Genomic DNA, 23,956 nt, shown 5'->3' with positions numbered 1-23,956 from the left:
ACGGATTATTTTAAATGAAAAAGTTGTATTAGAATAGGAATTTTCGTGTCTTTAAAAGCGTAGTGCAACAATTTTAATAAGTAACTAATAACTATACACATAAAAAATGTAGGTGTTATCATAATATTATTTTGTTAATTTCTTTAAGGTCTTGCAATTTACACAACAATGCATGCGGTTTAAAAATGCTTTTTATGTGTGTTCTCCATCTTCACACCTTTCCACAAAAAAAGGGCTGTAGTTACTAGAAATCTTCATTTCACAAAAAAAAAATAAATAAAAAAAAATAACCTTGCCCTTGCATTTTATTTAAAATAAAAGTTGTATCGACCTGCAAGGACAAATTCTTACTCACTTTTCTCGGAACTAAATGATTAGCAAAATGGAAAAGCGTATGTAAAATATACATACATAGCGATTTGTCACATTTCGGCTTTGGAGGCACGGCGATTTATTCATTACCTGACTGGGCCGTCGGAGATTTGAACTAAACGGATAGGTAGGCAGAACGCGCTGAGGCAAATAGCTAACTACATACTAGTTTAAGGTAACAACTTTGTCGACGCCGACAGCGGCAATAGCAAAAACAAAGCAGAATACGCATCGGCTCAAGACTAATGACACAACGAGTTTCTATTTAGAAACAAGATTGTGGTGTATCAACAGGTAGAGACGAAAACGACAGAGTCTAAACAAAAATATATGCGTAAAACAGAATACAGAAAACTGTATTTTCAGCAAATAAATAAACAAACATCAGGGTGTGTGTGAGTACTGTCGGCTCTCTGCATTCGAAGCAGAGGATCCAATGCCGTGTTTACATATACATGCATAGTTACACGTATACATATATCTATCTGATGAGTATCTACATATATGAACACGACAATGTGGTGTTAACTTTATATTTAAGTTATTAAAACAGAAAATCGGATCTGAAATTAAAATGTTCCCTGAAGAGCGAAAAAGTGCGCACGTTTGACTTTATTGTATAACTTGACCGATGACTGTGGATGTTATTATATTGAACTTAAGCAGGGACACTTACAGTGATGATTTGATTAAACAATCCGAGAGATTAGAGCAGTAAAATTTGAATCCTTTATACGTTAGTTTACTGAAAAGCTATCCACAAAGCCACAAATTTGCAGCAAACTTTTCTGTTATTAAGCACACTTACATGTGAGAAAAATACTAATTGAAAAAGGTTTCACAGTTAAAGGCATACACGCATTAATTAATCAGACACAATATTTTTGTATGTCATACATACATACGTATACTTTTTATCAACACACTTGCACGAGAATTCATTCTTGGGCCAGTCAACGAGTACCGAACGCAGCTTTGATCGCTGCTCTGCCAGCACACGAATGCCGATAAACACTCATATATATATTTGTTTTTGGCTGACATACACTTATACTAACACAGGAAGTTATATATGTTGCATATATGTATATTTATTCATCAAAGCACAATTGGGTGCACCCGCGACGGTAAGGTGATATATTTACACATTTTGTACTTTAAATCAGGCGCATAATTAATTTATACTGAAACAGGCACAAAACAAAGAATGGTACTCTAAAATAATTCCCGGTTCAAAATGTTATCAGATTTAAAACGCCGTACCACGTCTGCGTTGATCGAATTTTTTTTAAATTAGTGCTGGAATAACGACGATGGCAACTGTCGATAAGCAGGCGTGCATCGATGTTCTGCCGCGACAATTCTCGATATTTTGCTTATATCGAATGGCTCGATTAGCATTAAATAATCAAAAAAAATTATAACAAGAATTTTCATTTTTAACTTTTCAATGTTTGTTAGATGTTAAAACACAATAATAAGATTTTTTATTATTTTGGTTCGCTTAAGCTAAAGGTCGATATATTCATTTAAACTCCTAATAGCGGTTTGGGGTCATGCTTAGTTTTTAGAATGGATTATGTACATGATAAACTCATGCAGTTTTCACCCATACGCTACAATTTAAAGATATCGTATTTCGCTAATCACTGAACTTGTCGGGCATTGCCATCCTAATTTTAAAGTTTGGTTGTCGATTAACATTGTACAAATTACATCTCAAGATGGCTGCTCTTGATACGTGCAGATTTCAGAATGATACTTCGAAAATTCACCTCTCGGTGTATGTAGAATTCAGGATGGTAGTTCTTCATATGTGCATAAATCGTATGGCAGCTCCCGATATGTACAAATATCAGGATGGTAAGTTTCAAAATGTGCAAAAATCGGAAGGCACCTCCCGTGATGTGGGAGTTGCCAGGTGGCAACTCATGATATGTATAGGTGTATTTCCCATTAAACGGGCCAGCATTTGACCATTTGACCAGCATTGCCAAGCGTATTTCACCGATCCACGTCATTTTTAAAATAATCGAAATCGAAATGCGAGACCGTTTCTGAACTAGCAGTTGCCTAGCATCCTCCTAAAATTCATGAAGTTATATTGTATGGTGTGCCCCAATACAAAAATTAAAAACATTTATCAATCTTTCTTCATTTTAATTATAAAAATGTATTTAAAAACACTTGGGCCTGTTCCAATTTAACTGTGATGTTATTGATAATGGTAAACGATATCATATGATACGCACACTTTTAAAATTTGCCTTGGACCCAATTAAAAAAACTGACCGCAAGGCGGGATGATCTCGACGCCGAGATATAATGGAATCAAATTAGGCATGCAGATTCAGTTTGTTAAAAATATTTGGATGTTTGGAGAACACGCATAATAAAAAAAAGAGATCAATTTCGTACGCCCATAACTTCTGTAATGAAGCTGTAGTTCTACGTATTTTGGAAAGACCCTATGGCTTAGCCGGTCTCGAGCAACAGCATAGATATATTAGCTTTATACAAAATCATTTAAATGCTTAATTTTGTTCACTTAATTTTTAAAATTTATTTTTTTTTTTATTTATTTTGCTTTATACTAAAAAAAAAAGTCAAAAATAGTAAAATAAAACAAAATTAAGACATTTTACAAAATGATTTTTTTTTATAATTCTTGGCTCGTATCGAATAATTTCAGGATAATGAGACGTTCTTTGCTTACAAAAAAATTGGAATGGAAGATTAAAAATAATAAAATGCAAATATGAATTTACCCAAAACATTTATTCACTGCGTTTATATTTTTCTTATATATTTTTACCGTCTATGATGAAAATTAGTCGTGAGAAGTGAACCAACGCCGGCTGCATTTGTGGCGATGGTCAATAAACGTGACCAAAATACATATTGTTTCCGCTTCTATTACGAGTGACAGAAATGGTAACAATTAAAAAACTAACAAAACATAGAATTGTTTTAATGAAATTTAATTTTTATCAAGATTAGGCGTCAAATATAATAATTAAACCCCATATTAGAAATTAACTAAAACTATAATATAGAAATAATAGCTAGAGCAAAAAACAGCTTAGAACGGCTGATGCTCTTCTATTTTTTGTTATGTATTACAGTTACAAATTTGTTGGTCACGACATTTACTCTTTACTGTTTTCTGTTTATATTTTATTAAACTACAAGCGTAACTGTTCCTTTAAGGTATATTTTACAAGGATTTCGTAGTTTGTACTTCCCATAATACAAGTTGTAGATATATCCTTTGGCTCACTAAAAAGTAATCGTGTACACAGTGCTCCAAAAAATTTTCGGAACGCAGCACAATGAGAAAGCGATATAACACGGACATATTACTGCATACAGGTCTCAAATTATAAAATGACACTCGTGGCCTTTACCAACACTGGTTTCCTTTTTTCCACATACGTCGTCAACGTGATTCGACCTTTTCCGGTTTATTAGTTGAACATGGCAGTCGGCAAAAATAAAGGTCTTTCCAAGGGTGGTAAGAAGGGCGGTAAGAAGAAGGTGGTGGACCCGTTTTCTCGCAAGGACTGGTACGATGTCAAAGCTCCGAATATGTTTCAAACCCGTCAAATCGGTAAAACACTTGTAAACCGCACCCAGGGTCAAAGAATAGCATCGGATTATTTGAAGGGTCGCGTTTTCGAAGTGTCTTTAGCAGACTTGCAAAAGGATATTGATCCAGAACGTTCTTTTCGCAAGTTCCGTCTTATTGCAGAAGATGTTCAAGACCGTAATGTGCTCTGTAACTTTCACGGAATGGACTTGACTACGGACAAGTACAGGTTAGTAAACGTCTATAATGCACAAGTCTCGACTTTATATTTGTAAATGTGCACTTGCATGTATAAATGTAAATGCTTACTAACATTTCAATATTGTTTAGGTCGATGGTTAAAAAGTGGCAAACACTAATTGAAGCTATTGTCGAAGCAAAGACTGTAGATGGGTACCTCTTGCGAGTGTTTTGTATCGGATTTACTGCCAAGGATCAGCAGTCTCAGCGCAAAACATGTTATGCTCAGCAATCGCAAGTCCGAAAGATTCGTGCTCGCATGACCGACATTATTACTAATGAAGTTAGTGGTGCCGATCTAAAGCAGCTTGTTAACAAGCTGGCCTTGGACTCGATTGCGAAAGATATCGAAAAAAGCTGTCAGCGCATATATCCATTACATGATGTTTACATTCGTAAAGTAAAGGTATTGAAGAAACCGCGCTTCGATGTCTCAAAGCTTCTGGAATTGCATGGCGATGGCGGTGGCAAATCCGTGGAAGCCGTTGTTTCATCCGAGGGAGCCGTAATCGACCGCCCTGAAGGTTATGAGCCCCCAGTACAGGAAGCTGTTTAAATTAAATATGAAATGCATATTTTTTTATGTATTGCATTCAAACATAAAATACATTTCTCTACAAATTGCATAAACTATTTTCTTGGCTTGTTATATTAGTTTGTGGGCCTTTGGGAAGTCTTTCGTCTTTTAGGCATATGTTTGTTCCAGCCGTCCATCCTGAATGTGGTATGTAAATCTAACATTTTTATGCTAAGCCTCCACTTACTTGTATATTATATAGGCTACGTTTCGTAACGATCGAGGTGTATACAAAGAAGCCGAAATTCACAGGTATGTAAAGCATTTAATTTATAAATTCCAATGAGAATTAAAACGTGCAATACAGAAGCCAATTTCTTATAATTTCTTTGTCTTTAAACTTAAATTATTTAGATTGCTTTCCTATTAAAAAAAAAAACATTTTTAGCTTTTTTTTTTCGAAAATTTGAACAAATTTTTTTATATTTTCTTTAAAACATTAATCCCTTTAACTTTTTTACAAAAGTATATTTATATTACAGGCTACATATAAGTCATCTTGACGTAGCTGTAACTAGATGTATTTTACAAACATATTTGTTTTAAAGAACTTTATAAGATTTATAAGAAGGAAATTGTTGCATATATTATTGCACTTTTATTATTTAATATGATGTTGTTATTTTTCGTCTCTGTCATTTATGATGAAAGCTAAAGTGCTGAAATTCATTTGTTTAAATATAATTTTTAAATAAAAGAATTTTACTTATAAAACTTTGCTTTTTCGCAGGTATGTCGATTGAATAAAAATCAATATATACCCCAACTATGTAAGCATGTCAAACACTTTGGTGGATTCCATTTCCAATACTACTGGAGATGGCGTGAAGACGACTACGATATATACAAGGAAATTTTAAAATAAGCTTGGTTGTCCGATTAATCCAAATGAAATGAAAAATCAAAAAAAATTTAAAAATATATGGTTTACTTACATATGTAACTTTATTTTGAATATGACATTCACATAGGCATGATACACGATTTTATTTGACTATAAAATTAACTAGCTAAGTAACGGGTAAATGTTGTTTTAGCCTATGAAAATATGTGCAATTGGACTTAATCTGTAAGAGCCTCTAAAGCTTATACTGGTTGATTCAACTGCTTTGATAGAAAATTTAGTTGGTAAATAATTGTTTCCGTTTATGCTGCTTTGTTTTCCCTCTATCATTGCGGATTACAAAAGACGTCCTGAGAAGAACCGTTATCTTTTTAATTCTGCTTTGTTTAACTTTCGACAAAAATTGGACACGTATATTGCATCATCAGATTACCGCCCCCAAATGCAATTTTGAATATCTTCCATAATTTGAATGGTAGGACAGCACAATTTTTTATGCTGTTTAATTGAAAATTTTGCGAAATAATTGGGAAGAGGAACAATGTAATCCTTGTAGGAAAGATCCGAAATCATAGCTTTCTATGAATGCGGAGTGTCCTTTCATTATTGCAGAAAAAAGGCAGACATCGCAAAATTATAGGAAAAACCATAAAGGTGGCAATGACAGTGTCTTTAACGCGGCAGATCGAGGGTCCATACGTCAAACGCCTAGCAATTCCCACGACTCCTCCGGAAAAATTGATAGTTGATTCAAAGGGTGATTAAGAAAGATAAACATTTAAAACACGAAAAACTTAAAAAAAAAACACCTCTTAATAAGTGGCAAAAAAAGCACACCTTAGTTTTGCTCGAGCTCATATGGCCTGGTCTAAGGAGTGGCATTATGTTGTATTTTCGGACTAGAAGAAATTAATCTGCAGGAACCAAACCACTATAGTCATTACTATCATGATTTGCGTAAAGAGGAATGGCCACCATACTTCCAGGACCTTAATAAAATAGAAAACGTGTGGGGATGGTTGGCTGGGAAGGTATACGACAGTGGTATGTATACAATATGCATCTCAAGAGAATGGATCACCGGTATAAAACTCGGTTGGTCCACGATTAGTTTGGATTACCTACAAAAAATATATGATTCACTTCCCTGACGAATGTGTGAAGTCCTTGAAAACAAAGGCTGATCAACTCATTATTAATTTCCTTTAAAAATATTCTAATTTTAATATTTAAGTGTTAATCATCTAATTTTTTTCGAAATGAATCAAAAAAACTTTAATTATCGTAGGTGGCGCTATCCTATAAATTTTGACTTAACAATTTATGGATTGTTTTTCTTTTTTACTTTAATAAAAATCTATAAACAGCAAACTGCATCCCATATTAACTTTTCATTTAGATTTGTTCAACTACTTAATAGCATGTTTTCATGCAATTGGTGCACAAATATTAAAATTAACACTGAGAAATTGTTATGAATTCTTCCTGCGTCTATAGCTTTTGCCAGATCATTTCGTATCGATCTATTACCTCACCTTACGATGTGTTCAAAGAATGTATATATAAATATAAGAATACGATAAATATTTTTAAATTTAATAATAAATAAATAAATATAATAAAATCATAGACTAGAATATAAAACAAATTGCATCAACCCCCTGTGCACCCATTGCCAGAAGGATGTCTCGTTTGCAATATCAGCAAAAACGTAGCTGTATACATGGTCAGAATTCTTAAGAATTCTTAAATTTACAAATATAGTGTGTTCGCCAAATAGATTTTATTTAATGATATTTTCTCATCGGTAAATTTTTTGCTTATTTTAAAAAAAATGGTTTTAACACAGTCTTCCTATTTTACATTTTCTTCGATATGTATTTTAGTTTAGTGCGGAAAGGTTGTAATAAAATCGGTATTGGCCTACACACCTATCGATACTTCTTATAAATTTCAATCGTTTTTAAACCGATAAAAAATTAATTTTTAAAACTACAGTATCATGCGATAAATATGACGACAACTGATACTTGGCTTATAACAACGTGGTCCAAGGAATTTAATCGATCCTTACATGACCAAAAGCTTATTCGTTTCACTAGTTCGTCCGATTCTTGAGTATGGATAACTTGCGTGGAGTCCACAATACGTACATTTAAAAAAACGTTATATGGTTCAAAAAAAACTTCTTTCTGATTGCCTAACGGCGCCCAAATTGGGATTCACACATTTTTTTATTCCAGTAGACTAATAAGCACAAATCAATATATATAAATATATGTGAGCTTATTCGCTTACTCTGGGGCTCTTACAGCAATCAATTCGAACTTATCACACACTAAGATCTACTAAGATCTTACTAATATTTATATATTTTCTCCTTTCTGGATCACATCTTGCGAATCGAGACGATACAGCTGTGTCTGTGGGGCTCGCTGAATAAAAAAATAAAAACTCCATTTTAAATTATGTCAGTAGAAAACGTCCGTAGAACAATTAAATATTTTGATGAAGGCAATGAATTCAATTTATCAAATTAATTTTAATTTTAATTGATAGAAATTGGGAGTTACAGTATGGGTGTGACAGAAAAATATTTGAAATACCGATTGAAGTAACCAAGAAAATTAGCAAAAAAAATGTTCCAAACAGTAAACAGCTGGAAACAAAGCTCTGCACTGCATGCCTAAGTATCAGTTTTTTAGATGTTATAAGTCTCGAGTACGGACGAGTACGGCGATACGGACAGATGGACATGGCCAGATCAACTCGGCCAGTGATCCTGTTCAGGAATATATGTATGTATACATTATAAGGCCGGAAACGCTAACTCCTATTTTTTTTACTCAATGGGTAATATGTACATATAATAAATTTCATTGTTGACGACTGAAAATAAATATATATGTACATACATACATATCTATATGGTAGATGTAAATGGTAGCATATGTTATAGATGATTTGACTAACTTGTGTTCTTTCAAAAAAAAACATTTTAAGGACATAAAACTAAAGAATATTTGAGATAATTTCAATAAAAAATTTGAGAAAAACTATAGCCAAACAATGTACATATGTATAAAAAGATTTACATTTGAACCTTCTGTATGCATCTACGTACGTAAAAAAATCAAATATGACGTTCTTATAAATATAATTATAATAAATAATAAATAAATTTCATAAGTGATTTGAAATTGGACACATCTATGTTCTTTAGTTTTGAATTATTCGTTTCTTAGCTGATACTTAGGTGATCTTATACGTATTTTTTGTTTGTATTGTATTTTATTCAAAAAAATTGAAAGGTTTGAAAAAAGGAAAAAAAAAGGAAAAGGCTTCTTTTATTAAAAAGAAGCCCTATACTCAGTGTGACTGTGAGGCTGAGATTCTGTTAAAGAAGCATTAGAAATTGGCGAGAAAAATATTTTTATGCTTACTGAATTTAGCATGTGTTGCTTTAATTTGGAGTGAATCGTAGACACGATTTAAAGTATCATTAGAAATTGGCAAGAGAAATATTTGAGTGGATTGCCGACACGATACATTAACAATTACAAGCAATAAACAAAAAACAAGATGCAGTTTCAGTTGGTTTTGGATTTAGCTAAATATATAAAATAAAATAATCAGCTTTTTACAAACTGCAGTTGATTTTGGTTTTTATTCTTAAAAATAACAATCTCTTGTTAAACTTTGTTAACCGCGTTTCTTAACCACTTCCTAACCACCACAATAAAACACATTTGAATGGGTCTTCAAGTTAAGGAAACTGGCATCTTGTGTCATTTAAACAAGCGATGCCGAAGCTTCCCTGCTGCTTCAAATAATAGTGGGATGTCCTCTGCAGCTAAACCTAACTTGTTCCGAATGCCGCTTGGAGGGAAAACTTTTTATTTAGTTTCTCTATGGTCCGCACGGTAGGAACCCCAAAGCATGTGTTTAGTCCACAATAAAGTCACCGCTATTTTTCTAGTGAAAAGTTCTAGCAAAATTATTAACAAACAAGAAAGAAACTGACTATCTTGACTGTTAGAAACCCGTTTAGCGTTTTATCATTTTGTTTGCATATTTTCAGAAATTGGTAGGAAAAATAATAAGATAATAACGTATTCAAACATATGGAGGTAACAGTTATTCTGCGTCCCTAGAATTTATATGTGGAACCTCAAACTTTTCGTTCTTATAGTTTTCAAGACCTCAACGCCCATACGGACAACGGATCTTGCTACATTGACTCTACTTCTTATCCTGATTCAGAATACATATACTTAATATATATACATATATACTTAAAACGGTACAAAACAAATCCTTTTAGATCTGTTAGATACTTTCAAAAAATGACTTCATTAAAAATAATTATTAAATTCCTTATACGAAATACAAAATTTAGAACTTTATTCAGAAACGAAAATGTAACATGTCTAAGACCACAGGAAAAAGTAATCCAATTGTAATTTCTTTACTTTCCTCAGAAAATAACAAATGACGGGTAATAAAGGTAGTGCTCTGAATTGTATGCACATGTAAGGTTGTTATGGCTTCTTATTACAAATTAATTTAAAAAGAGGTGTTATTGCAGGACTTTGATAAAGCTGAAGTCCGCCCTAATTTACAGACGCATATGCATGTGTGTTTAGTCTCTTGGGAATCTTTTTTCTAAATGCTTATACGAGTATAACATGTACATATGTATATTGACGCTTGTGGAATTATACATACAATGTACGTACATATGTACATATATGCATTTGTGCATATGAATGTATGCAATATCCAGTTTAAAGGCTAACCTCAGTAAGGCTTTTATGTACATACACATGTGTACCATACTGGAAAAAAATAATGTCTATATTAGAAACATTTGTTACAAGTGTAAAAATACTTTTAATTGTTATATTTCATAACATATGTACATAGTATAATGATAGCTAATTTATACAATATCTACATACATATGTATGTACATTTATTGTTCATTCGTACTTATAAAGGTCCAAAAAGCATTCCCTTTGTTTTGTTATTGCCTCTTTTTTTGTCTGCTTCCTTCCTATGTATACATACATACATATTTGTATGTATTTTTGTCTTCGTCTGACAACATTATTTCAAAGGTCTTCTCAGCTCAGTTTCTTGCTAATGATGATGCTTCAATCTGCAGCTTGCTCCGTCTTAATCGAAAAAGAAACTGGATTCAAGAAGACATTATACGTTAACGGCTTGAATGTATATACAGTATACGTAGATATATGATATAAATGTGTGTATACATATACGTATACACAAGTGTGCGAGCATATCGCTTAAGCCGAACGTTCTCCACCCTTTTCGGCTTCGAACCGGTGACTAATTAAGCCTTTAAAATTTGTACTGAACCAAAGAAGAGAGGATAATAAAGTCATTGGGTACACCGCATAACTAAAGTGCTGTAATGGCAAGCAAAAAGTAGAAAAAATATTAAATATTAAAAATTATTTTGAACCATTTTTATATTACTGCTTTAACACTGAATTTATTATTTAGACGATGTGATTATTGATTTGTTAATAAATTATATATATACATTTAAAAATTATATAAATTGTTATAAATTATATAGATAAATATATACATATATCTACATATGTATATTTATGAAGACAACTCAAAGAATTTTTTAAAACCACATATGTATGTACATGTCTTATAATACTTATTTAATTGTGGAAAACATATGTACATGCTTCAATACACTAAATAATACTAATAATACTAAATAGATATGAATACATATGTTTCATTACGGACCTACGCACAATCCGTTATTTTTTGCAAATTATGAAGATGTGCAAAGTTGTTTGAAATTATTTACAATTTACATATATACATTTATATATATAAGTTTGGATGCGAAAATGTACGTACATATGTATGTAATTGAGCATATGTGTATGTATTTATTTTTATGATAATACTTAGAGATATGTATGTATTTATGTTCATATGTATAACAAAATTTCTGGTTTTGTAGTTTCCAAGAATCGACAAAACGTTTTTTATAAAAAGGAATGGGACCACCAAACATACATACATACCTATATATCTATGTATATTTATGTATGGGTGCATATACACGCTTAAAGAAGCGTACAGACGTACCTGCAAATACGATTATCTTGTGCGGATATTTATACACACATATACATACATTCATAAAGGGTCTGGAAAATCACACAAATGTACGTTAAGCAAACATACAGATTTGTTTGTATGTGTAAGCTGTAGAAGCACAGCATGTGTCCGCTTCTTCATAGAGTTTTGAGTAAGACGTTAAATTACAAAAGGCCTGGCACATACACACACAAGTATGTATGTATATAGATGCATACAATATACATACAAACGCATGGGTATCAAAAGAATCTGACGATACCAGATTCAATCCTGCTGTGCACTTGCAGGAAAAATGTTATTTTTCTTGTTTTAATGCCGGACAAGGATACACCATACACATCTACATATGTATGTATGTACAGAGTTGTTTTATAGTTAGGAAATTCATTGCCAAGACTAGTCAACGGTGGTTGTAAAATATAAATTTTTGCAGATACAGGTACAACGGCGTTAAGCATAACTTTAATAAATAAATTTCTTCGTATAGACATAAATATATGAATGAATGAACATATATATGAATATGAACATATAAATACAAATAAATACATATAATACAAATAATACAAATAAATGTATATGTACGTGTTCGTCAATGGACGTATCAAAAAGTATTTATGTATGTAAATATAAGCCCTGTAAATCGTAGCATGAGTTAATATTAATTGAGCTGCATAATATAATGTGAGCTGCAATTTCTTTTCTAATCTCTTACATATGTACATAGCTTTATAGTTCTTTGCTTAAAACGTTTCGAAAGATTTTTATTTTTATTTACATATGTAAATATACATATGTATATAAAACCGTTCAAAGGCATTCGAAGAGCATATGTACATACCTATATTGTAATAATGTTCTAAATAACATTTTTTTTACATACTTAAATTAAAAACAGAATTTTTTTTTAAAGAAAGGATGTGGCTTTCTTAATGTTCCTTATTATTATTGAAATAAACTGGGTATACAAACTTTTTGAATCTTTTATTTTATATTATAACCACTACGAGTACACGGGCGAGAAGGCATTAAAGTATAGTAACATAATATAAAATATACTATGGTATTTATACAAAAAATTTTGTCATAACAAATATTTGTTCGGTATAAAATATATGTACATATATACATACGATGCAAAGTATATAACGGCCACAAACTGCCGAAGACTGTCACACCCTTTTAAAAGTGACTTTTAAAAGTGATGTACCAAAAAAAAGTCATACCCACTTCGAACGATCACAAATTACAAAACCCTTGGAGGTTTGCAAAATACCTCTTTTTGAGATTAAATATATTATCAGTTTATTTCTTCAAAAACACCAAAAATTATCAGTATAACTTCATCACCTACCCATTAATATAAAACTTAACTAGTTAAAATCACCTTTAAAGACGGGGTTAAAAGACAGATGCCACCAAAAAGTACATATGAATATTCTTGGACAGCCATATTCACTGAATATTAATGGCATAATGAAAATAATTATGCTCTCCACTTTATTCGATAAATTTTACTAAATTTGACGACTAATTATGTAGCTTTATCAAAACTGTGGCTTGCCAAAGCTATCTTGTACTAGGCACAATTATATTTAATAGTTCAAGTCGCTTTTTTTTTTAATTACACGCGTTATGAACAAACAAGTCTCCGAAATTGTATTTTTCTTTAAGTAGTGTGTCTTTACTATTAAATACCTTTTTCAATAAACACAGCCAAAATTACTAATGCAGTTCGGAAATAGACGCGTTTCCATCATTAAAGTAGAACATTGATTGACATGAATTTATAAACTTTGTTATATTGCTTTGTTTAAAACATTGTCGTTATACTCACCTAGATCGTCTTTAGACCGCAAAATGTCGTCTAGGTTAAAGCCGTATATCAGATAAAAGAAATTGATTGACCCTAGCCGAATCAATCTAGTTATGCCCGTACGTAATATCGTGTCGGAAATTATAAATCCAATTTGGTTCAAGACAGTGTTGTTGAATTGACCAATACAGAACTAAGGGGCGAAGTGTTGCAATCGAAATATTAATTTTCAAAATTTATAAACAAGTATTTAAGCGCTGCCAGAAGTAACATTTATTTAAGCATCAACATTGCTATAACCACATACCCAAGGGGTTGGAAACATTTTAATTGTTGGATTGTTAGATTACCGAGTCTACTACCTTATTAACATCATATACTATTTAATGAAACTAGTATACCCAATATACCCATAAGATAGGGGTAAAAATTCGATGCATTAAGTACACTGAGTGCAAAAATACTGTGTCGCAAATATTACACCAAACCAGTCTTGATAGGATAGAAAACAGTTATGTATGTTTTCATCAAGAATGCTATTCGCAAGGGCAAGGCTATAATAGATAAATACGACTACAAATACATGTTTGTATTTTAATATACTGGATATACTGGGTATAATGGGTACAAATATCAACGAGATAGCCAAAATCAAGATTGAATCGGGTGTACAAGCTACTGTAAGATTAATCTATATATATATATATATGTATGTGTGTATATGTATATAGAGATAGGCGTTGCCAATAACTTTTGCGTTTTTTGCTTAAAAATAATATTGTATCGCCGAGGACAAAAATTACCCACTGAGAGACACAAACTACTAGCGTAAAAATATCTATATTAACAGCACTGGCATCGAAAAGTATCTTAACTCACGTACGAGTATATGTATTGTGTGGCCATCTTCGATCTGCCCGCCTTCGCCGACTGTTCGTGATCCGTAGGTACACACAGACATTTAAATCACCAATGCACTTGTTACTGTATTGTATTTATGTTTGTGAACCTACACGTATCTATGTAGAATCTGTACAAGTATCTGTGTTTGGACAATGGCATGTGTGAGAGGAGATCCGAACTGCTCCATCTAAACTAACGAAGCATTGCAACAGCTAGTGTTAATGTCGCTCAGTCCACTCGTAAGAAACATAGGAATAAGACGCAGCATTCAAAAAATATTGACTTGTCTTACAAAACTGATTTTCATTGTTCGCTACTTAATATTTAGTGATAAATATATTACTTCGGGACTGATAATCTTATGAATATACGTGTGAGATTTGGCGATACCCTTCATTACTTAGGAAGCCGAGCGCATAAGCTCACACCATTATAATATTTAAGTGATATGAATATTAAATATTAAAATTTAAAACCAACTTTTTAATCAAAGAGTTTCCTTAAAATTGTTTAAGTTGCCGATCAAAAGTGGAAATTTATGCGTGCCGTTATTTGAAATACCAATCTTTTGAAAATGTTTACGCCGACGGTTAATATTATTTAAAAGGATAATTGAATTTATAAAACGACGTCATTCTTGTTGTGGACTAACTTTAATGAAATGGACGCCTACGCGTTACCTACATATTTTCCTCTTGCGTAAGTTTTTATTTGCATATTCGAGAAGTAAGCCTTACAATAGAAAAATATCTACATTTTTGTTTAAAACGAGGAATTTTAAGATTACAGTCCATGAAATGTTTAGAAATGTGTAAGTTAAATAATAACAATTAAATAATAATAATTAAATAATTAAAAAAATAAAAAATAACAATAATTATTGTTATTATTATTATAATAATTATATATAATTACATATAATTATATATATATTATATAATTATTGTTATTATTATTATAATAACAATAATAATAATAATAAAAATAATAATAATAATTTTAATAATTATAATAACTATGGTAACAATAAAAAAGAATAATAATAATAACGATTAACGGGTATAAAAATGTTTATTATTATTATAATTACTATTATTATAATTTTTATGATTAATCAATAAATAATAAACATTTTTATACCCGTTACTAGATTCGTTGAAATGAATGTAACAGGCAGAAGGAAGCGTCTTAGACCATATATAGTATATACATACATGTATATTCTTGATCAGGATCAATAGCCGAGTCGATCTTGCCATATCCGTCTGTCCGTATGAACGTCGAGATCTCAGGAACTATAAAAGCTAGAAGGTTTAGATTCAGCATACAGAGACAAAGACGCAAGTAGCCATGCCCACTCTAACGTCCACAAACAGCGCAAAACTATCACGCCCACACTTTTGAAAAATGTGTTGTTCTTTTCACATTCTGATTAGTCTTTTACATTTCTATCGATTTCTAAAAAAAAACTTTTTGCCAACGCCCTAAAACCGCCCAAAACTCCGACACCCACATTTGTAAAAAATTGTTGGGAATTTTTTTCATAAATTTATTAGTTTATTATTTATTATAAATTTAAGTTTATATCGATTTGCCGACAACATATTTTAATTTTTTTTCTCATTTTATCTTTTATCTATCGATATCCCAGAAAAATTGTGCAATTTCGCATTCACACTAGCTGAGTAACGGGTATCTGATAGTCGGGAAACTCGACTATAGCATTCTCTCTTTTTGAAATTGCGGACGTGCCCGTTTCTGCGGTTAAGAGCGAGCGTGGAAAAAATAATTTTTAAATATCGATAGAAGTCGTAATCTAATTTTGAATTTAAAACGCTGCATTCAAAGATATTGCTATGTTAACATCGAAGCTAGCCAAAAGAAAATTATGTTGGCGTTTACATAAAAATTATATAATAATAAATAGTAAATACATTAAAATACTTAAAAAAATTAGACTCTAACTTTATTGTTGGTTGATCGAGAAGTTACTTGAATCTGTATGTCTGAGATTAATAATCAAGAATTTTTTTATATATCAAATGAATCGGATTATAATAGCGGGGTTTCTTATAATCATGTATCTAATGTCTTTGCTTATGCTTGCCGGTTTGAGGGCGTTAGAGCGATACAAAAACTTTTTAGCGAATCGATAGAAATTTGCAAGACTTCATGAAAAACAAGAGAGACTGTTATAGTCAATTTTCCCGAATATCACAAACCCGTTACTCAGCTAGTGAAATGGAGAGTCCAAAATTTCATAATTTTTCTGGCATATCGATAGATATTGGGGAAAAAAATGAGAAAAATAAAAAAAATTACTGAAGTATGGGCGTTAGCATTTTGGGTGTTTTGTAATTGTTAGGAGGGGCCGAAGTGTTTTTGGCTTACCATAAACATTGACATCAAATTAAATAAAATCAAAACATTTTGCAAAAGTGTGGGCTTGGCAGTTTGGTCGGTTTGTGTTCGTTAAAGTAGGCGTGGAAACATCGGTTTGTATGGATGGGTATGCTTAATCTGAACCTTCTACCAAAGACACTAGAATAACAAGATGCGTAACGCCATACAATTTTTTGGCACACGATTTTTTCGCCGTGGCTCTAGAGGTGGCTCCAGGCTCTCTCGAATTTTTGTTAGAGAGCGAGAGAGCAGAGAGTGCTACAGCGAACAGCTCTTTTCATCGCATAAAGTGATAGCAGACAACTGTATGTGTGCACACGTATGCTCATGCATTGTAAATTTGACAAAATATGCCCTTCACCTTAGAAGTTCTTTGACTTTAAATCTATATTATTTTTGATCAATTGGCACCATGTGAAAAATTCTTGTTTTGCATTGCCTTAACGTTATTATTATATGAAAATAGATTAGAAAGAGCCAAATCTATGTACATATTATCACAAAAATAAATTTAAAAATGACTTTATATATTTAGAATATTTGTCATTAGAGTATTCGTCTTGCGGCGTGTAAAAATTAATTAGGCAATGATTGTTGAGTGCTTGTGTCCGCACTTCGTGCCTCAAGATATGACCAAAGCAAAGACACTAGAATAATTCTAGACTTTTGCAATAAACAGTTATCATATTCTTATGGAATTTATGAAATTCCAGTAGTTATAATAATTTCTATTGTACTTCCTTTAATTATTTACTATATTTATTAAGTCATTTAACATTAAAAGTGTTTCAAAAAAAAATATTTCGCTTTTAAAAAATTGTCAGATGAGAGACAAATTAGAATTAAACATAAATATATATGTGTAAACGGTAGCTAATTCGATCGGCGATTTTAACAAACAAATTTTAAAAGCTTTAATTAAGCGCGAATTTTAAAAAAATTATTTAATTTCATCATATTTCTAGGAAATTGGCAAAAACTACCCTAATATGTACAATGTAAATTCGTTTTTTCGATCAGAATTGATTTCGGCCCGAAAATAGTCTTCTAGCACAACACGCACACATATACGCGTTCTCGTCTCTTGTTTTTACTCACACAAGCAAGCAAATTCTATTTTTAGATTTCTTACGCTCTCAGCGTGAGCGAGCGGAAAGAGAGCAATTTTGGTCGTAGAATTTCTGTCGATTGCCAAACAAATTTTTTACATGACCAGTGCAACGCCCTAAAGCCGCCAAACCCGTCACGCCTACACTTTTAAACAATTTTTAAATTTTTTGTCATTATATTCCTTAATATCTATCGATATCTCAGAAAAATGATTAAATTCACATTCACACTGGTATTAACAACGGGTATCTGATAGTCGGGGAGCTCATCTACATCATTCTCTCTTGTTTTGTGCTGTTTTTGGGCTTTGGGTGTAGGAGCGTCCGGAAACAAACTTAGCAGTGTAGGCGTCACTAGAATCATGAATCATGATTCATCTGAACTTCTGGCATATATATATATATACAAGAGTTCCTTGGCTCTTGGACGGACTTACGATCATGGCTAGATCGACTGTTCAAGAATATATACTCTAAAAAGTCAAACGTTTCTTTCTCCCTAAGTAAAAATGATGATTACAAAAATGTAAACCCAAATACGAGATTTTTGGGTGATGATAGACGATTTATAGTACTTACGCACTTATAGATGATAAACAAAATTTAACAAAAAATTTATTTTATTTCCTATAGGTATTCTGAATTGCAGTTTTTAGCGTCCAGGAGAGCAGCTGCCGTCGCTGCAGCGGCTACTGTTTTACCAGGATCACCATGCATAAACCAACATCACCCAACTGACGTTTCAAGCTCGGTAACAGTGCCATCAATTATTCCAACGGGTGGAACATCAGATTCAATTAAAACTTCAATACAACCACAAATATGCAATGAAAACACCCTTCTTGGAAATGCTGGCCACCAGCACAATCATCAGCCTCAACATGTTCACAATATAAATGTTACTGGACAGCCACATGACTTTCACCCGGCCTATAGAATTCCCGGATACATGGAACAGTTGTATTCTCTTCAACGAACTAATTCAGCTTCATCTTTTCACGGTATTTAACTTCTTGTATTTGTAAAAAAGTAACCTTAAAAAGTATGGATTTTTGTTTGTTAGATCCCTATGTCAATTGTGCATCAGCATTCCATCTTGCCGGACTTGGTTTGGGATCAGCTGATTTTTTGGGCAGCCGAGGTTTGAGCTCTTTGGGTGAACTGCATAATGCTGCTGTGGCAGCAGCAGCAGCCGGATCTCTCGCAAGTACTGATTTTCACTTCAGTGTTGATGGAAACAGGCGGTTGGGTAGCCCTCGACCACCAGGAGGAAGTATACGTGCCAGCATAAGCCGCAAACGAGCACTTTCGTCATCGCCTTATTCCGATTCATTTGATATTAATTCAATGATTCGATTTTCGCCAAACTCTTTAGCCACAATTATGAACGGTTCTCGAGGAAGCAGCGCGGCTAGTGGTTCTTACGGTCATATTTCTGCTACCGCCCTTAATCCCATGTCTCATGTTCATTCAACCCGTCTGCAACAGATACAAGCTCATTTATTGCGTGCAAGTGCAGGTCTGTTAAATCCGATGACACCACAACAAGTTGCTGCATCTGGATTTTCTATAGGGCATATGCCAACCTCTGCTTCTTTGAGAGTGAATGACGTACATCCTAATCTAAGCGATTCACATATCCAGATAACAACATCCCCAACTGTTACAAAGGATGTAAGCCAGGTCCCAGCGGCAGCATTCTCGGTAATTGTTAATTAATTTAAAATATTAAAAATGATTATATTATATCGTTTATCTAGTTGAAGAACTTAGATGATGCAAGAGAGAAAAAGGGACCCTTTAAAGATGTTGTCCCCGAGCAGCCTTCATCGACATCTGGCGGCGTAGCACAAGTAGAAGCCGACAGTGCGTCTTCACAGTTGTCTGACCGTTGTTACAACAACGTGGTAAACAATATTACAGGCATTCCTGGTGACGTTAAAGTAAACAGCCGCTTGGATGAGTATATTAATTGCGGATCAATTTCGATTCCGTCAAATGAATATGATTGTGCTAATGCTGATACTACGGATATCAAGGATGAACCCGGAGATTTCATTGAAACAAATTGTCATTGGCGTAGCTGTCGCATTGAGTTCATTACGCAAGATGAACTTGTTAAACATATAAATAATGATCATATTCAAACAAACAAGAAAGCTTTTGTCTGTCGATGGGAAGATTGTACACGCGGTGAAAAACCATTTAAAGCGCAGTATATGCTTGTTGTGCATATGCGGCGTCATACCGGTGAAAAGCCACACAAATGCACGGTAAGATTAATAAATTATATAAAACAATTTATATGAATTCCATTTTAAATCATGTGTAAATTAGTTTGAAGGCTGCTTTAAGGCATATTCACGTTTGGAAAACCTGAAAACTCATTTACGGTCACACACAGGAGAAAAACCATACACTTGCGAGTATCCGGGATGTAGCAAAGCCTTTAGTAATGCTAGTGATCGCGCAAAGCATCAAAATCGAACACACAGTAATGAGGTAAGTCTTTCATCTATATAAAAGTAATATTTTTCATTTATAGCTATTTTTAGAAACCGTACATTTGTAAAGCACCTGGATGCACAAAACGTTACACCGACCCGAGCTCTTTGAGAAAACATGTAAAAACAGTCCATGGAGCTGAATTTTATGCAAATAAAAAACATAAGGGGTTGCCTCTAAATGACGCAAACTCTCGGTTACAACAAAACAACAGTCGGCATAATCTTCAAGAGCACAATATCGACTCAAGCCCTTGCAGTGAAGACTCACATTTGGGAAAAATGTTAGGCACGTCTAGTCCTAGCATTAAATCTGAATCAGATATAAGCTCATCAAACCATCACTTAGTAAATGGAGTTCGAGCATCTGACAGTTTGTTAACATATTCACCTGATGATCTTGCTGAAAATCTTAATTTGGATGATGGCTGGAATTGTGACGATGACGTGGACGTGGCAGACCTACCAATTGTGTTACGTGCTATGGTAAATATTGGTAACGGAAATGCATCCGCCTCGACTATTGGAGGTTCTGTTTTGGCTAGGCAACGGTTTAGAGGTCGTCTTCAAACTAAAGGTATAAATTCAAGTACGATTATGCTTTGCAACATTCCAGAAAGCAATCGTACCTTTGGAATTAGCGAACTTAATCAGCGTATTACAGAACTGAAAATGGAGCCAGGTACTGATGCTGAAATTAAAATTCCTAAGCTCCCAAACACGACCATAGGAGGATATACGGAAGACCCTTTACAAAACCAAACAAGTTTTCGTAATACAGTATCGAATAAGCAAGGAACTGTTTCCGGATCGATACAAGGACAGTTTCGTCGCGATAGTCAAAATTCCACTGCAAGCACTTATTACGGTAGCATGCAAAGTCGTCGTAGCAGTCAATCATCCCAGGTGTCTTCTATACCTACCATGCGACCGAACCCCTCGTGTAACTCGACTGCATCCTTTTATGATCCCATTTCACCAGGGTGCTCACGGCGCTCTAGCCAAATGTCAAATGGTGCTAACTGCAATTCATTTACTTCCACATCAGGACTACCCGTATTAAATAAGGAATCGAACAAAAGCTTAAATGCATGTATTAATAAACCTAATATCGGGGTTCAGGGTGTTGGAATTTACAATAGCAGTCTACCCCCACCTCCATCGTCCCACTTAATTGCAACAAACTTAAAGCGCTTACAGCGGAAAGATTCAGAATATCACAATTTCACTAGCGGGCGATTTTCTGTTCCTAGTTATATGCATTCTTTACACATAAAAAACAACAAACCAGTCGGAGAAAACGAATTTGATAAAGCAATAGCGAGTAATGCACGACGTCAAACTGATCCAGTGCCAAACATAAACTTAGATCCATTAACAAATATTTCTCGGTTCAGTACAACACCGCATAGCTTTGATATTAATGTCGGAAAGACTAATAATATAGCATCGTCAATTAATAAGGACAATTTAAGAAAGGATCTGTTCACTGTTTCAATTAAGGCTGACATGGCAATGACTAGTGACCAACATCCAAATGAAAGAATAAATTTGGACGAAGTTGAAGAACTTATACTTCCCGATGAAATGCTTCAGTACTTAAACTTGGTAAAAGACGACACAAATCATTTGGAAAAAGAACATCAAGCTGTACCTGTGGGGTCAAATGTATCCGAAACTATAGCTTCAAACCACTACCGAGAACAATCAAATATATATTACACCAATAAACAAATTTTAACACCGCCTTCTAACGTTGATATACAACCAAATACAACAAAGTTTACAGTACAAGACAAATTTGCTATGACGGCGGTCGGGGGTTCATTCAGTCAAAGAGAATTAAGTACCCTAGCTGTACCAAATGAACATGGGCATGCCAAATGCGAAAGCTTCCATCACCAGTCTCAAAAATATATGAACACTGACATTGGCTCCAAGCAGCAATCAGCATTACCGTCAGCTCATCAACGGCAAACAGAAAAATCAAATTATAATCAAATCATAGACTCATCGATGACTAGCTTGCCAGAACTTAATGTAGATTCAATATATCCACGAAACGAAACAGAAAATATATTTAAAGTACACGGAGATCATGATAATGAAATCCAATGCGGCATTATAAGTCAATCTCAAATGTCACCTTCCACTAATTTGAATAATGATGGTCAGTTTTCTACCGTAAATATGCAACCAATAACAACATCCAAATTATTTCCCCCTGAACCACAAAAAATAGTTTGTGACACCCAAGCGAGTAATACTTCGGTTATGCATTTAGATACATATCAGCGTACTCTGGAATATGTACAAAGTTGTCAAAACTGGATGGAGACGAACAACACATCTACCAATCAAATACAAAGCCTCCCGGGAATGCCGGTAAACAATACATTGTTTCCCGATGTTAGCAGCTCTACACATCCATATCATGGGACAAATATGGTGATCAACGATATGACTACATCCCTTACTTCCTTACTCGAGGAAAATAGATACCTTCAAATGATGCAGTAAAAAATGTTATCTAGCTAACACTGACAAGAAATCAGTCATAATAAACTATTTTATTCTATTTAGATTGTATTTACTTTATAGGCAATATACCAATTACAAAACAAAATTAAATTAAAATCCTGATTCAACACTGTAATATTTTTTACAAATGTCCTTTAATCAAGTTCATTTATTATTTTACAAAAACGAGAATTTTATTTTAAATATTCTAAATACATGTAACAATATAATGTCTTCCGAGCTATTTTAAACATTAAAATGCAATGATTATGCTCTTACTAAATAATTATTTTTATTTATTTTAATTTATTTTCCCCTTAATACCGGCGTAAGCCCTAATAAGCCTTAATACCGGCGTAAGCCGGTATTACAATAATATTAATTATGACGCCACTAACAAAAAAGGCGTTGCATACTCGTGGGCTTATATTTATATGGCATAATTAAAATTATAAAATAATGTTTTATATATTCGGTAAGGGGGCATACATATTTGTTATTTCAAATTCTAAAAGCATTCCAATCCCTTACCGAAAAAAAGACACTACAATAACGAGATGCGTAACGTCATAAGATTTTTTTGCGCACGATTTTTTCGGTGAGGCTCTAGATGTGGCTCCAGGCTCTAACGAATTTTTGTTCAAAAGCGAGAGAGCGGATAGCTCTACAACAAACAGCTCTTTTCTACGCATACAGTGGCAGCCGAAAACTTTATGTGTGCACACGTATGCTCATGCATTGTATTGCCCTTCATCTTAGAAGTTCTTAATCTTTCAATCTATATTATGTTTGATCAATTGGCACCATGTAAAAAATTCTTGATTTGCATTGCCTTAATGTTATTATTATTTAAATATAGCTTGAAAGTAGTAGTTGCCGAATCTATGTACATAGTATCACAAAATAAATTTTAAAAATGA

At 33.2% G+C, this 23,956-nt stretch overlaps 3 protein-coding genes and 2 non-coding genes across 17 annotated transcripts in view, besides 9 other annotated features; 3 read left to right on the top strand and 2 right to left on the bottom strand.

Moving 5' to 3' along the window:
- Nucleotides 1–1,704, bottom strand: part of pan (pangolin) — a 44,945-nt gene extending 43,241 nt beyond the window's left edge. For 4 of the 8 annotated variants that reach the window (NM_001258476.2, NM_001014685.3, NM_166723.3 and 1 more), the window contains exon 1: nt 1,049–1,704. The gene's annotated coding sequence lies outside the window, so the exon portion shown is untranslated. Of the gene's footprint in view, nt 1–462; nt 626–1,048 lie in introns of those variants that run through there. The other 4 variants (NM_079880.6, NM_001258477.2, NM_166718.3 and 1 more) reach the window with 4 other exon arrangements.
- A 2,118-nt stretch (nt 1,705–3,822) lies between these two features.
- Nucleotides 3,823–5,805, top strand: RpS3A (Ribosomal protein S3A). Of its 3 annotated transcripts, NM_001258475.2 has the most exons (4): nt 3,823–4,190; nt 4,292–4,925; nt 4,981–5,030; nt 5,509–5,805. In NM_001258475.2, the coding sequence occupies exons 1-2, from the start codon at nt 3,850–3,852 to the stop codon at nt 4,755–4,757; spliced, it is 807 nt and encodes a 268-aa protein (NP_001245404.1). In that variant the 5' UTR covers nt 3,823–3,849; the 3' UTR covers nt 4,758–4,925; nt 4,981–5,030; nt 5,509–5,805. The 3 variants fall into 3 exon arrangements, with proteins under 3 accessions (NP_001245404.1, NP_726518.1, NP_524618.1); NM_166714.4 differs by lacking the exons at nt 4,981–5,030; nt 5,509–5,805 and having other exon boundaries at nt 3,823–3,982; nt 4,039–4,190; nt 4,292–4,833; NM_079879.4 differs by lacking the exons at nt 4,981–5,030; nt 5,509–5,805 and having other exon boundaries at nt 4,292–4,833.
- Nucleotides 5,385–5,453, top strand: snoRNA:CD-24. Its single transcript, NR_073613.1, has one exon. It is a non-coding gene; the product is annotated as a snoRNA:CD-24 (small nucleolar RNA).
- Nucleotides 5,806–6,418: 613 nt separating the features above from the next.
- Nucleotides 6,419–6,575: a mobile genetic element.
- Nucleotides 6,576–7,649: 1,074 nt separating this feature from the next.
- Nucleotides 7,650–7,872: a mobile genetic element.
- A 33-nt stretch (nt 7,873–7,905) lies between these two features.
- Nucleotides 7,906–14,533, bottom strand: asRNA:CR43957 (antisense RNA:CR43957). Of its 2 annotated transcripts, none has more exons than NR_073611.1 (4): nt 14,481–14,533; nt 13,619–13,790; nt 10,615–11,054; nt 7,906–8,057 (listed from the first exon to the last, which is right to left on the bottom strand). The 2 variants fall into 2 exon arrangements; NR_073612.1 differs by lacking the exon at nt 7,906–8,057 and adding an exon at nt 10,056–10,460.
- Nucleotides 8,346–8,448: a mobile genetic element.
- Nucleotides 9,779–9,925: a mobile genetic element.
- ci (cubitus interruptus) lies at nt 13,989–23,320 on the top strand. 3 transcript variants are annotated; one of them, NM_001258473.1, is made up of 6 exons: nt 13,989–14,739; nt 18,646–19,013; nt 19,076–19,716; nt 19,773–20,285; nt 20,350–20,514; nt 20,568–23,320. In NM_001258473.1, the coding sequence occupies exons 2-6, from the start codon at nt 18,962–18,964 to the stop codon at nt 23,034–23,036; spliced, it is 3,840 nt and encodes a 1,279-aa protein (NP_001245402.1). In that variant the 5' UTR covers nt 13,989–14,739; nt 18,646–18,961; the 3' UTR covers nt 23,037–23,320. The 3 variants fall into 3 exon arrangements, with proteins under 3 accessions (NP_001245402.1, NP_001245401.1, NP_524617.3); NM_001258472.2 differs by having other exon boundaries at nt 14,699–15,199; nt 20,417–20,514; NM_079878.5 differs by having other exon boundaries at nt 14,699–15,199.
- Nucleotides 15,636–16,246: a mobile genetic element.
- Nucleotides 16,682–17,032: a mobile genetic element.
- Nucleotides 17,034–18,077: a mobile genetic element.
- Nucleotides 18,081–18,299: a mobile genetic element.
- Nucleotides 23,321–23,573: 253 nt separating the features above from the next.
- Nucleotides 23,574–23,956: part of a mobile genetic element that runs on past the window's edge.

The sequence above is a fragment of the Drosophila melanogaster genome, chromosome 4, assembly GCF_000001215.4.
Source record: "Drosophila melanogaster chromosome 4".
Taxonomy (NCBI): domain Eukaryota; kingdom Metazoa; phylum Arthropoda; class Insecta; order Diptera; family Drosophilidae; genus Drosophila; species Drosophila melanogaster.
The sequence above is the reverse complement of the archived record's forward strand: the minus strand, read 5'-3'. Positions and strand labels throughout refer to the sequence as shown.